This window comes from Solanum dulcamara, chromosome 5 (assembly GCF_947179165.1).
Source record: "Solanum dulcamara chromosome 5, daSolDulc1.2, whole genome shotgun sequence".
NCBI classification, from domain to species: Eukaryota; Viridiplantae; Streptophyta; class Magnoliopsida; order Solanales; family Solanaceae; genus Solanum; species Solanum dulcamara.
The window spans coordinates 39,964,968-39,978,069 of record NC_077241.1 but is presented as its reverse complement, the minus strand read 5'-3'; the positions used below and the strand labels follow the sequence as shown (position 1 = coordinate 39,978,069).

At 38.4% G+C, this 13,102-nt stretch overlaps 1 protein-coding gene across 1 annotated transcript; it reads left to right on the top strand.

Moving 5' to 3' along the window:
• The first annotated feature begins 9,679 nt into the window (after nucleotides 1-9,679).
• Nucleotides 9,680-11,162, top strand: LOC129890551 (uncharacterized). The gene is made up of 2 exons (XM_055966086.1): nucleotides 9,680-9,740; nucleotides 10,822-11,162. The coding sequence occupies exons 1-2, from the start codon at nucleotides 9,680-9,682 to the stop codon at nucleotides 11,160-11,162; spliced, it is 402 nt and encodes a 133-aa protein (XP_055822061.1).
• Nucleotides 11,163-13,102: the final 1,940 nt, after the last annotated feature.

The following is a 13,102-nucleotide window of genomic DNA, read 5'->3' as shown; positions in this document are numbered from 1 at the left end:
GATGCATGCTACAGAGATTGAGGGTGTTGAGTTGGTGTCTTATCAACTCAAGGATGTCGCAAATGTCTGGTATAACCAGTGGGAAGAAAGTAGAGGTGAAGATGCAGAGCCTGCTCTTTGGGATGAGTTTGAAAGAGCATTTCTTGATAACTTTTTTCCCCAAGAGCTACGTGAAGCAAAAATTGAGGAGTTTGTGAACCTCAAGCAAGAGAGTATGACTGTGAAAGAATATAGTTTGAAGTTTATTCAATTGTCCAAATATGCCCCAGAAATGATTCCCCATATGAGGTCTAAGATGAGGAAGTTTGTCTCTGGCCTAGGCAAACATGTAAAGAAAGAATGTAAGGCAATGCTAATGATTTCTGACATGGATTTTTCTAGATTGATGGTGTATGCTCAGCAGGTTGAGGATGATAAGAAAAAGGACCGAGAAGAACACCTAAGCAAGAAGGCTAAGTCTGTTGGGCATGAGAATGAGCAGAAGCAAGGGAAGGGTAACAAGTCTTTCTTTCAGAAAAAGTCTTCCAATTATGCACCTTCCCCAACAAATACTTTTACACCTAATACCAGGTATGATCAAAGATCTCTAAGTCACCAAAACTTTCGATCTCAAGGTTCTCAGTCCCAATTAAGTATGGCTCAAGGTTCTAGAGGGAAACCACCATGTGCTAGATGTGGAAGGCTCCATTTGGGAGAATATCGTGTGGGCACCAATGCTTGCTACGGATGTGGAAAGATAGGTCACTTCCAGAATGAGTGTCCTTCAAAAAGGCAGGGAGATGGAAGTAGTAGAGCTCAGTTTTCTTCTGCAGCTCCACAGAATAGAGGTAATCATAGAGGTGCAGCTTCAAGTGCAGGTGGGGGAACCAACCGTCTGTATGCTATGGGTAGTCGCCAAGACCAAGAAAACGCACCCGATGTTGTTACTGGTATGCTTCGAGTCCTTTCTTTTGATGTGTATGCATTACTTGATCCGGGTGCTACATTATCTTTTGTGACTCCTTACTTGGCTAGTAAATTTGAGATCCTTCCTGAGTGTCTTCTTGAGCCTTTCAGTGTGTCTACTCCTGTTGGTGATTCTATCTTAGCTGAGAGGGTCTATAGAAATTGTACTGTGTCAATCTATTATAGGGATACCATGGCTGACTTAGTTGAGTTGGACATGGTTGATTTTGATGTGATTCTTGGTATGGACTGGCTTTATTCTTGTTATGCTTCGGTTGATTGTAGGACCCGAATTGTCAAGTTTCAATTTCCAAACGAGCCTATCTTAGAGTAGAAGGGGAATTCTGTAGTGCCTAGGGGTAAATTTATTTCCTACCTTAAGGCCAGAAAATTAATCTCTAAGGGATGTATATATCATATAGTTCGAGTTAAAAATATTAATGATCAGACTCCATCTCTTGAGTCAGTTCCCATTGTGAATGAGTTTCCTGAAGTCTTTCCTGAGGATCTACCCGAAATTCCTCCTGATAGAGAGATAAACTTTGGTATTGATATCCTTCCTGATACACAACCTATCTCCATTCCTCCTTATAGGATGGCTCCTGCTGAGTTGAAAGAGTTGAAAGAACAACTGAAAGACCTCCTAGATAAGGGGTTTATTAGGCCAAGTGTCTCACCCTGGGGCGCTCCTGTCCTATTCGTGCGAAAGAAAGATGGGTCCCTTAGAATGTGCATTGATTACCGACAACTAAACAAGGTCACCATTAAAAACAAGTACCCTCTCCCCAGAATAGATGATTTATTTGACCAACTTCAGGGTGCCACATGTTTCTCTAAGATAGACCTCAGATCAGGCTATCACCAGTTGAAAGTGAGAGAATGTGACATCCCGAAGACGGCTTTTCGAACCCGCTATGGTCATTTTGAGTTTCTTGTTATGTCCTTTGGATTGACAAATGCTCCAGCAGCTTTTATGGACCTCATGAACCGAGTATTCAAGCCATACCTAGATACGTTTGTAATTGTCTTCATCGATGATATTTTGGTCTACTCTAGAAGTAAGAGTGAGCATGCTAATCACCTTAGGATTGTCCTTCAAACTCTTAAGGAGAAGGAGTTGTATGCTAAGTTTTCAAAGTGTGAGTTTTGGCTTGAGTCTGTAGCATTCCTAGGTCATATTATATCTGGGGATGGAATCCAAGTTGATACTCAAAAGATTGAGGCAGTTAAGAACTGGCCTCGACCCACCTCTCCAACCGACATAAGGAGTTTCTTAGGTTTGGCTGGTTACTACAGGAGGTTTGTTGAGGGATTTTCATCCATATCCTCACCATTGACTAAGCTGACTCAGAAGAAGGCTAAGTTTCAATGGTCTGATGCTTGTGAGAAAAGTTTTCAAGAGTTGAAAGCTAGATTGACTACTGCTCCAGTACTATCCCTACCCGAAGGAATGGATGGTTTTGTAATCTATTGTGATGCTTCAATAGTTGGGTTGGGATGTGTATTGATGCAGAAAGGTAAGGTCATTGCCTATGCCTCCAGGCAGCTTAAGACTCATGAGAGGAACTACCCCACTCATGACCTTGAGTTGGCAGCTGTGGTATTTGCTCTTAAGATTTGGCGTCACTATCTTTATGGTGTACATGTGGATGTGTTCACAGACCATAAGAGCTTGCAATATGTATTCAGCCAGAAGGAGCTGAATTTGAGGCAAAGGAGATGGCTAGAGTTGCTCAAGGATTATGACATGAGCATTCTCTACCACCCAGGTAAAGCAAATGTAGTTGCTGATGCTCTTAGCAGGTTATCTATGGGGAGTACAACTCATGTGGAAGAGGAAAAGAAGGAGTTAGCAAAGGAAGTGCATAGACTTGCGCGTTTGGGAGTTCAACTTATTGACTCTAGTGAGGGTGGTACAATAGTACGAAATGGAGCCGAATCATCTCTAGTTGCAGAGGTGAAAGAAAAGCAAGATCAGGACCCTATTCTTCTTCAACTGAAGGATGAGGTTCACAAGCAGAAGGTAATGGCTTTTACCAAAGGGGGAGATGGAGTGTTGAGATATCAAGAAAGATTATGTGTTCCAAGTGTTGATAGTATTAGGAAGAGAATCATGAAAGAAGCCCATAATTCTAAGTATTCCATCCATCCAGGTTCAACAAAGATGTATCATGACTTGAGAGAAGTATACTGGTGGAGTGGAATGAAGAGAGATATAGCAGAGTTTGTGTCCAAGTGCCCAAATTGCCAACAAGTTAAAGTTGAGCACCAAAGGCCTTGTGGAGTGGCTCAGAATATAGAGATACCGGAATGGAAGTGGGAAATGATCAATATGGACTTCATTACCGGTTTACCACGAACCCGCAAACAACATGACTCTATTTGGGTGATTGTGGATAGGATGACCAAATCGGCCCATTTCTTGCCGGTTAAGACTACGAACACTGCAGAGGATTATGCCAAACTATATCTTAGAGAGATTGTTAGACTGCATGGAGTTCCTTTGTCTATCATCTCTGATAGGGGAGCTCAATTTACTGCTCAGTTTTGGAAGTCATTTCAGAAGGGCTTGGGTTCAAGAGTGAACCTTAGTACTGCTTTTCATCCGCAAACAGATGGCCAGGCAGAGCGTACGATACAGACTTTGGAGGATATGTTAAGAGCCTGTGTCATTGACTTCAAAGGTAATTGGGATGATCATTTACCTCTTATTGAGTTTGCATACAATAATAGTTTCCATTCGAGTATTCAAATGGCTCCTTATGAAGCTCTGTATGGGAGGAGATGTAGATCACCAATTGGTTGGTTTGAAGTTGGTGAAGCTGAGTTGATTGGACCAGACTTGGTTCACCAAGCTATGGAGAAGGTGAAAACCATACAAGAGAGGTTGAGGACTGCTCAAAGTCGCCAAAAATCCTACACTGATGTTAGAAGAAGAGATTTAGAGTTCGAAGTGTACGATTGGGTATACTTGAAAGTTTCACCCATGAAGGGTGTGATGAGATTTGGAAAGAAAGGGAAGCTTAGTCCCCGCTACATTGGTCCTTATCAGATTATGAGGAGGGTAGGTAACGTAGCCTATGAATTGGAGTTGCCTCCAGAATTAGCTGCTATTCATCCCGTGTTTCACATCTCTATGCTTAAGAAGTGTTTGGGAGATCCTTCACTTGTTGTCCCAGCTGAGAGCATTGGGGTGAAAGAGAGTTTGAGTTATGAAGAGATTCCAGTTCAAATTCTTGATCGTCAGGTTCGCAAATTAAGAACTAAGGAAGTGGCATCTGTCAAAGTCATATGGCGAAATCAATTTGTTGAAGAGGCTACATGGGAAGCTGAAGAAGATATGAAGGCTAACTATCCTCATCTATTTATGCCTTCTGATGACGATATTCAAGGTAATATTCCTTACTTCTACCTTTGAGTCGATGTTTATTCTTGAGTTTGAGTCATTAACCATTTGAGTATCGGAGTTGATGTATTGATGATATTCATTCTTTATGTCTCCTATTTTCATCTTCATTCGAGGACGAATGATCCCAAGGGGGAGATATTGTAACAACCCCTAAAATGTTGTATGTCAGTATTTCAATTCTCGACAAAAATAATACAGCCTTTGTATTTTGGGCATAACTTTTCATAGGTTGGTCCAAATTAGGTGATTCAAATTTCTGGGTAATCACAACATCCTTACCTACAACTTTCATGAAGAACATAACTTCAAATTCGGAGTATAAGTAGGTCAAATAAATTAATCTTTGCAAGATATAGTGCTGTGACGGAATTGAGTGTTGATAGAAGAAAATTCATATCTCACTGTAGGTTGCTCCAAATTGGTTGATTCTTGAACGATATGAAACTAGACTTCCATATCTACAATTCTTATGAAGAAACCAAATCCTAATAAGGAATTTATCTTATTCAAACGTAGCTTCGAAAATGAGTATTCTGTTAAAAAGAACTCATCTTACCTACCATGGAAACATCTAGATGCATTTGACATCATGCATGACATAAATTGTCCTCCATTTAACATCATCCATGACATCAATATATTCCATTAAATTTTCAGATTTTTCTTTATAATTATTTTATTTATTGTTAGGTCCCTCTTTCCCACCTATAAATACCCACCTTATTTCCTCATTTTATTCATCAAGCTTTCCTAAGCATTTCTTCTCTCTATATACTTCTTCTCAAATATAGTTTTAGTTTTAGTAGTATAAAAATACTACTCCGGTTATTCTTATACTCCGGGTAGTACACAAAACGCTCCGGCGAGGAGAAAAGGCTAGGGATCCAAGAGTATTCCAATTCGGAGTAAACCTTCGGATTTAAGGTATGTAAGGCTTTCATAGCATTGGATTGAGTTCGTCCATGCGCCCAATATTTATATTTATTATAATTGAGTTATAGTTGAGTTTTATTCAAATCTTGAATTCTAGATGAATTAATTCTTCTTCTATTGAGTTTGATATATTTATGCATTAATATTATTATTATTGTTATCTCTCATATTATTGGAATTATTGTTCATGGCTACTTTCCCATGAATCCTAATTGATTTGATGTTCATGAATATTTTTACATATGTTTTGAGTAAAGATGTTGGCTTTTTATTATTTTTATTGATAAAAAGAGAGTTATATGAATTAATACTATATATGTATTTTATTGAGTTTTGAAAGAGTAAAAGAGTTGAATTTGAATGAATTTGAGAAAATGATATTTTGAGCAAGATGTTTTGATGAGATGTAAATGATGTTTTTTGGAAGTATAATGATTGATGAACATGAAATGAGATGAGTTTGATGATTTAAATTAAAGTCCAATGAGACTAGATGATGAGTTTAATATGAGCACATATTTTGGGAGTAGTATTGAGCACCGAGTTGGGTAAGAGTTTAATTGACTCAAACCCCAGAACTACGTAGCCAGCGTAGGATGGAGGCTATGTCTCTTAAGTCCCAAAAAAAGGACTTTGATGAATGGATCCAAGATGGTGATATCCTTTACCCTGGCAAGGTATTGGATGGATGTGGCAACGACATCGCTTCGTTGTATCATCGCTAGCTCATAAGTGATGGTTGTCGGTTAGAGAAACTCCCAACTGAGTAAGCATTGCTTATCACTATTATTTTTATTATTATACTTTAAACTTGCATTACATATTCATGTTGAGATGATGTTGAGTTCTGAGCTGAGTTTTCTTGAGAGGAGTTTCTTGATATCTGTCCTTACCTTCCTGCCATTTTACATACTCGTACATTCCACGTACTGACGTCATTCGACCTGCATCGTTTTATGATGCAGATACAGGTGTTAGAGATCCTCAACAGGCGCATCGTTGAAGATCATTTCTTTTCTGCTATTTGGTGAGTCCTTCTTGTATTCGAAGGAACTCCTTATCCTTTTATTATTGTTGAGTGTGATGTTTCTTTTGAGGTAGCCATGGACATGTCATTGGCACCATCTAAGAAGTATTAGAGGCTTCATAGACAGAGTCTGATGATGTAATCGGAGTAGTTCTCCTTAGAAACTACTTCTTCTAAGAATTATATATTTTTCCTTTGATTATGACAATCCCACATTAGTATTATTAAGTCTTCCGCTGATGAACAAATGAGTAATGAGACCAAGTGGTTCTCTCGGAAGCCAGAGATGGTTTCTGAGTGCCGGCCACGCCTAGGGTACCCTCTCAGGGCGTGACATAAGTGAATTTCACTACGCAACTTGATCCATCTATGAGTGTATGCTTTACTAACCCTTACCAATGATCCCAGATTTAGCTATTCCTTGATCCGTTCAAGCTAATTAGATGAGGATGATTAGCCCCAAATCTCATTGTTTAATCCCTTTTCCCATTCGTTACCTCCTTGATCCAGAAAGTAATAATAAGGCGAGTTTTAACGTTTGCAACCGTTAAAAAGCAATCAAAGCGAAAGAAAAAATAATACATGCACAAAATCTATTCAAGAATTACTTTTTACATTAATTTACTTCGATAATTCATCATGGTTCCCACAAACCCAATTTAGCTATTCATAATTTGAAAATCACAATTTAAAAATAATAGACAAAATCTTAATTATGAACTTGTAAAATTGAATAAAAGAAATTCACAATCTTAAATTCTTGAAGATATAATAAAAAAAATAGAAAAGAAAGAATAAAGCAATTTTCTCCAATCTTTACGGTGGCTCTTCCAAAATTCTTAAGCTGTGAGTTGTGTGTTAGTTGTGGAAGAATTATTTTTATGAACCATTTATAGATGTAGAAAATCCTAAATAATATAACTGAGTCCAAAATTAATTGGAAAACCTAAACCCAAATAAATGTGGTTGTCCGTGTGAAGCTGTGTCGCGTCAATTGCATGTTTGCTCAATATCTACCACGTGGCAGCCTTGTTGTGCACTTATGCCCATATTTGAATTCAATTAATATGAACTTTTAAATATAATAAAATATTATATAATAAAATATTATATTTAATTCATTAAGTTGCTTGCTTGATTTACTTCTTTAATCCTTTTTAAATTTGTTTTGGCTTCAAATTTCTTTATTTTTGGGTCAAATTAATCCTACAAATAAAATACACTATTTAGCATAATCCATAAAATTTATGCTCAAAAGGACGAATAAAAAGACTAAATGTGAGATAATTAATGAATAAAAATGTGTAAGATTATTAGAAGTAATTAGGAATGTGTTCCCCATGATTTCATATCCCAGCTAGAATATTGTATTAGTAATTGATTTTAATTCTTAACATGCAATATCGATAAGTTAAGCTCAATTAAGTCCTTGTTCTGGCAAATAAGTGGTTTCACTATGCAACTTGATCCTTCTACAAGTGTATGCTTTACTAACCCTTACAAATGATCCCAGACTCAGGTATCGCTTGATCCAGTCAAGCTAATTAGATGAGGATGATTAGCCCAAATTCTCGTTGTTTAATCCATTTTCCCATTTATTGCCTCCTTGATCCGACAATTAAGAATAAGGAGAGTTCTAACGTTTGCAATCGTTAAAAAAAAATCAAATCAAAAGGAAAAACAATACATGCACAAAAACTATTCTAGAATCACTTTTTACATTAACTTACTTTGATAATTCATCATGATTTCCACAAATCCAATTATGCAATTTAGCTACTCATAATTTGAAAATCACAATTTATAAATAATATACAAAATTGTTATTATGAACTTGCAAAATTAAATAGAATAAATTCACAATCTTGAATTCATGAAGATAAAAATAGAGAACAAAGAATAAACTAATTTTCTCCAGTCTTTACAGTGGCTCTTCCAAAATTTTCAAGCTATAAAAATTTAAGTCCCAGATTAAAAGTTAATTGTGAGTTGTGTGTTAGTTATGGAAGAATTATTTTTATGAACTATTTACAGATGTAGAAAATCCTAAATAATATAACTTGAGTCCAAAACTAATTGAAAAAATCAAAACCCAAATAAATTTGGTTGTCTGTGTGAAGCTGCGCTGCGTCAATTGTTTGTGTGCTCAATATCTGCCACGTGGCATCCTTGTTGTGCACTTATGCCCATATTTGAATTCAATTAGTATGCACTTTTAAATATAATAAAATATTATATTTAATCCATTAAACTGCCTGCTTAATTTTCTTCTTTAATTCGTTTTGACTCCAAATTTTTTAATTTTTGCGTCAAATTAATCCTACAAATAAAATACACCATTTAGTACAACTCATAAAATTTATGATCAAAAAGACAAATAAAAAAACTAAATGTGATACAATTAATGATTAAAAATATATATTTTCAGCCTCACATCTCCACAGGAGGTTGGGGAGCGGGTGACTAGCAAGGCAGGGTGGTAGAAGAGTTACCCAGACAGGTTGTGGGCGGGGAGCTCATTGTTATACCCGAGGATGAGGCCTCCAATGCAGTCATCACATGTATTGTTCTGGTTTGTTATCACCCTGCATCTGTGTTATTTGATCCTGGCTCCTCTTATCCATATGTGTCAGCATATTTCTCTTTTGGGTTTGACTTGCTATGTGATCTCCCATGTCCGTGCATGTTTCTACCCAGTAGAAGAGCCCTTAGTAGTGGATCGGGTGTACCGATCTTATTTTATGTCTTTAGTGGGTTATGAGATGTGGGTGGACATGATTATCCTCGATATGGTAGACTTCGGTGTCATTTTAGGTATGGATTGGTTATCTCCGTATTATTCCATTCTTAATTGCTATGCCAAGATGGTGACATTAGCTATGCTTGGTAGGCCGTAGATAGAGTGGAAAGGTTCGAGTGGTTCCTATCATAGTAGGGTTATTTCTTGTATTCAGGCCCAGCGATTGATCATTAGGGGTTGTTTGGCATATTTCGCATTTATTCGTGATATTGATGTTGAGCCGCCTTCCATAGTGTCTATTCCTATGGTTCGAGAGTTTATGGATGTATTTCCTACTGATCTTCTAGGGGTTCCATCTGATAGGGATATTGACTTTGCTATTGACCTCGAATCGGACACCAAGCCCATTTCTATTTCTACTTATCGTATGACTCCAGCTGAGTTAAAGGAGCTAAAGGAGTAGATTCAAGATCTGTTGTGTAAGGGGTTTATTCTCCCTAGTGTTTCACCGTGTGGGGTGCCCCTATGTTATTTGTGAAGAAGGACGGGTCTATGAGGATGTGCATCGACTATAAACAGTTGAGCAAGGTGACTGTCAAGAACAAGTACCCTCTTCCCTGTATCGATGATTTATTTAAGCAGCTCCAATGAGCGTCCTGATTCTCTAAGATCGATTCGAGATCCAGGTATCATCGGTTGAAGATTCGTCCTTCAGATATTCTTAAGACATCCTTCCGGATAAAATATGGCCACTATAAGTTTCTTGTTATGTCTTTCGGGCTGACTAACGCCCCAGTGGTAGTTATGGAGTTGATAAATGGGGTGTTCCGTCCATATTTGAATTTATTTTTGATTGTATTTATTGATGATATCTTGGTTTACTCCAAGACTGAGGTAGATCATGTGCAACACTTGAGGATTGTGCTCTAGAAGCTTAGAGAGGAGAAACTTTATGCCAAGTTCTCTAAGTGTGTGTTTTGGTTAAGTTCGGTGGAGTTATTAGGCCATGTGGTGTCCAAGGAGGTAATTAAAGTCAATCTAGCTAAGATCAAGGTAGTCCGAGGATGGACTAGACTGACCTCAACTATTGAGATTTGCAGTTTTTTAGGTTTGGCAGGGTATTATCATTGTTTTGTTCAGGTCTTCTCTACAATACCAGCTCCATAGACAGGCTCACTAAAAAGAATGTGGTATTTCATTAGTCGAATGAGTGTGAGGAGAGCTTCCAAAAGCTTAAGGTATTATTGAATACTGCGCCTGTGTTGACCTTGCCTGAGGAGGGTGTTGACTTCATTATGTATTGTGATGCATTGGGAGTGGGCTTCAGTGGAATATTGATGCTAAAAGGGAAGGTCATTACCTATGCTTTGAGGAAATTGAAGGCTCATGAAAAGAACTATCCTACTGATGATTTAGAGTTGGCAACGGTTATCTTTGTTTTGAAGTTATGGAGGCATTACTTATATGGGGTTCATTGTGAGATACTCACTAATCACCGAAGTCTGCAACACATCTTTAGCTAATGGGACTTGAATTTGAGGAAAAGAAGGTGGGTTGAGGTTCTGAAGGATTATGATTTGACTATATTATATCACCCCTGGAAGGCCAATATGGTGGAGGATGCATTGAGTAGGAAGACTTCTAGTATGGGAAGTCATGCAGCTATTCGAGCTAAGGAGTGACTCTTGGCTAAAGATGTTCAGAGATTGGCCAATGGGTTGGTGACATTCCAGATTTCTGATGAGGGCTGAGTGCTTGCCTTTATAGAGGCCCACTCTTCTTTGATGGATCAAATCCAAGAGAGGCAGTTTGAGGATGAGAAGTTGTGCCTCATTCGAGACAAGGTGATGAGAGGTGAAGCTAGGGAAGCAGTACTTGATTCTGAGGGTGTTTTGAGGATTGGGATTCACATTTGTGTGCCCAAGGTTGGTGATTTGGTCAGATTGATACTTGAGGAGGCCCACTACACTCGATATTCTATTTATCCAAGGAAAGCAAAGATGTACAATGACTTGAGTCAATATTATTGGTGGTTTGGTATGAAGAAAGACATCATCGAGTTTGTGTCTAAGTGTTTGACATGCCAGCAGATTAAGTGTGAGCACTAGAGGCCCGGGGGTGAGTTTTAGAGGATTCCTATTCCTACTTGGAATTTGGAGAGGATCACGATGGATTTCGTGGTGGGTTTGCCCACTACCATGGAAGGATTCGATTCTATTTGGGTTGTGGTTGACTAATTGCCAAATTGGCTCATTTCATTCCAGTTAAGGTTAACTTCAAGGCGGATAGGTTGGCTCAGCTCTATATTATTCAGATTGTTAGGCTTTAGGGGGTCTGTGTTTCCATCATATCGGATTAAGGCTTATTGTTCACGTCTCACTTCTAGAAGGCCGTGCAGTGTGGATTGGGTATTCGATTTGATATGAGTACTGCATTCCACCCTCAGGTCGATGGATAGTCTGATAGGATAATTCAAGTGCTTGAGGATATGCTACAGGCATGTATGATATATTTTGGTGCTCGATGGGATCAACACTTTCCCCTAGCGGAGTTTGCTTAAGACAACAGTTACTATTCTAGCATCAAGATGGCTCTTTTTGAGGCCTTATATGGCCAAAGATTTAGATCGCCCATTGGATGGTTTGATTCTGTGGCAGTGGATAGCCTAGACACTAATTTGCTTCAAGATGCCATGGAGCAGGTTTAGCTGATTCAGGATAGGTTGTTGACAACTCAGACTCTCTAGAAGGGCTACGCTGACAGAAGGGTTCGACCTTTGGTATTCATGGTCGGGGATCAAGTATGGTTGAGGATCTCTCCCTTGAAGGCTTTCATGAGATTCGGGAAGAAGGGCAAGCTCAACCCAAGTCTTATTGGCCCTTTTGAGATCTTAGACCAAGTGAGAGAGATGACATATAGACTTACATTACCACCTAGCCTATCCTCTGTGCATCCAGTATTTCATGTCTCGATGCTATGACGCTACATTTCAGATGAGTCTTATGTGATTTCTTATGATTCGGTAGAGTTGAGCCTAGATTTGACATATGAGCAGGAGCCTGTGGCTGTTTTGGACAAACAGGTCAGGAAATTGAGTACCAAGGATATAGCTTTGGTGAAGGTCTAGTGGAAGCATCGGTCCATGGAGAAGGATTCTTGGAAGTTAGAGTCAGACATGCGAGCCTGTTACCCCTATCTTTTTGATACTCCAAGTATGTCCCTTTCTTTATGTTCGAGGATGAACATGGTTTTTAGTAATGGATGATGTAAAGACTCTGTAGGTCATTTTTGACATTTTTGATAAAATTACAATTTTATCCCTCCCATTAGTTTCCCCGAGTCACTTTTGATTGGGTCTGAAAGTTAGTTTTTCGAAATCTTGTGAAAAGTTGAGGTTTTGCTTGAGAAATGAGTTTTAAAGGCTTAAGTTGTCAAATTTTGAGTTTCGAGTTCATTTGGAGTTTCGAGTCTTAGAATAGAATTTTATCAATTTCATCAGTTCTGAAATGTGGAAATTGATCTAGGACTGTTGTCGGAATCATATTTGGAGTAAAAAAATGGAATTTAGGTCCGAAGTTGGAAATTGAGTTAAAGTTTGATTCAAGTTTGACTTTGGTCAATATTTGGGGTACGGGTACTCGAATTAAATTTCTGATTGTTCCAATGATTTTGGGAGGTGATTCAAAATCTAGAAATGGCTTTGTTATAATTTTTAGAGGTCCCGAGGGTAGTTTGGATATCTCAAGTGTCGAAACTAGTTTAGTTGTGACTTATTGAATTCTGGCTCAAGGAGGCTTCCAATTCGAATTTCGATGGTTCCATTGAGTCCGAAATGTTGAATTTAGTAGGGTTGCATATCTGGTTTGTGTTCATGGGGTTCCGATCGAATTCCGAAGGTCCATTCAGAGATTTAGCCTTGTAAAATGGTTGTTAACTGGTGCCTCCACTTGTTCTTCGCTTTTGCGGAAGAGTCCTGCCGCGATCGCGAGGCACCTTCCCTTTGACCTTCGCAATTGCGAGGTATGGGATGCAATCGTGATGAAGTAAG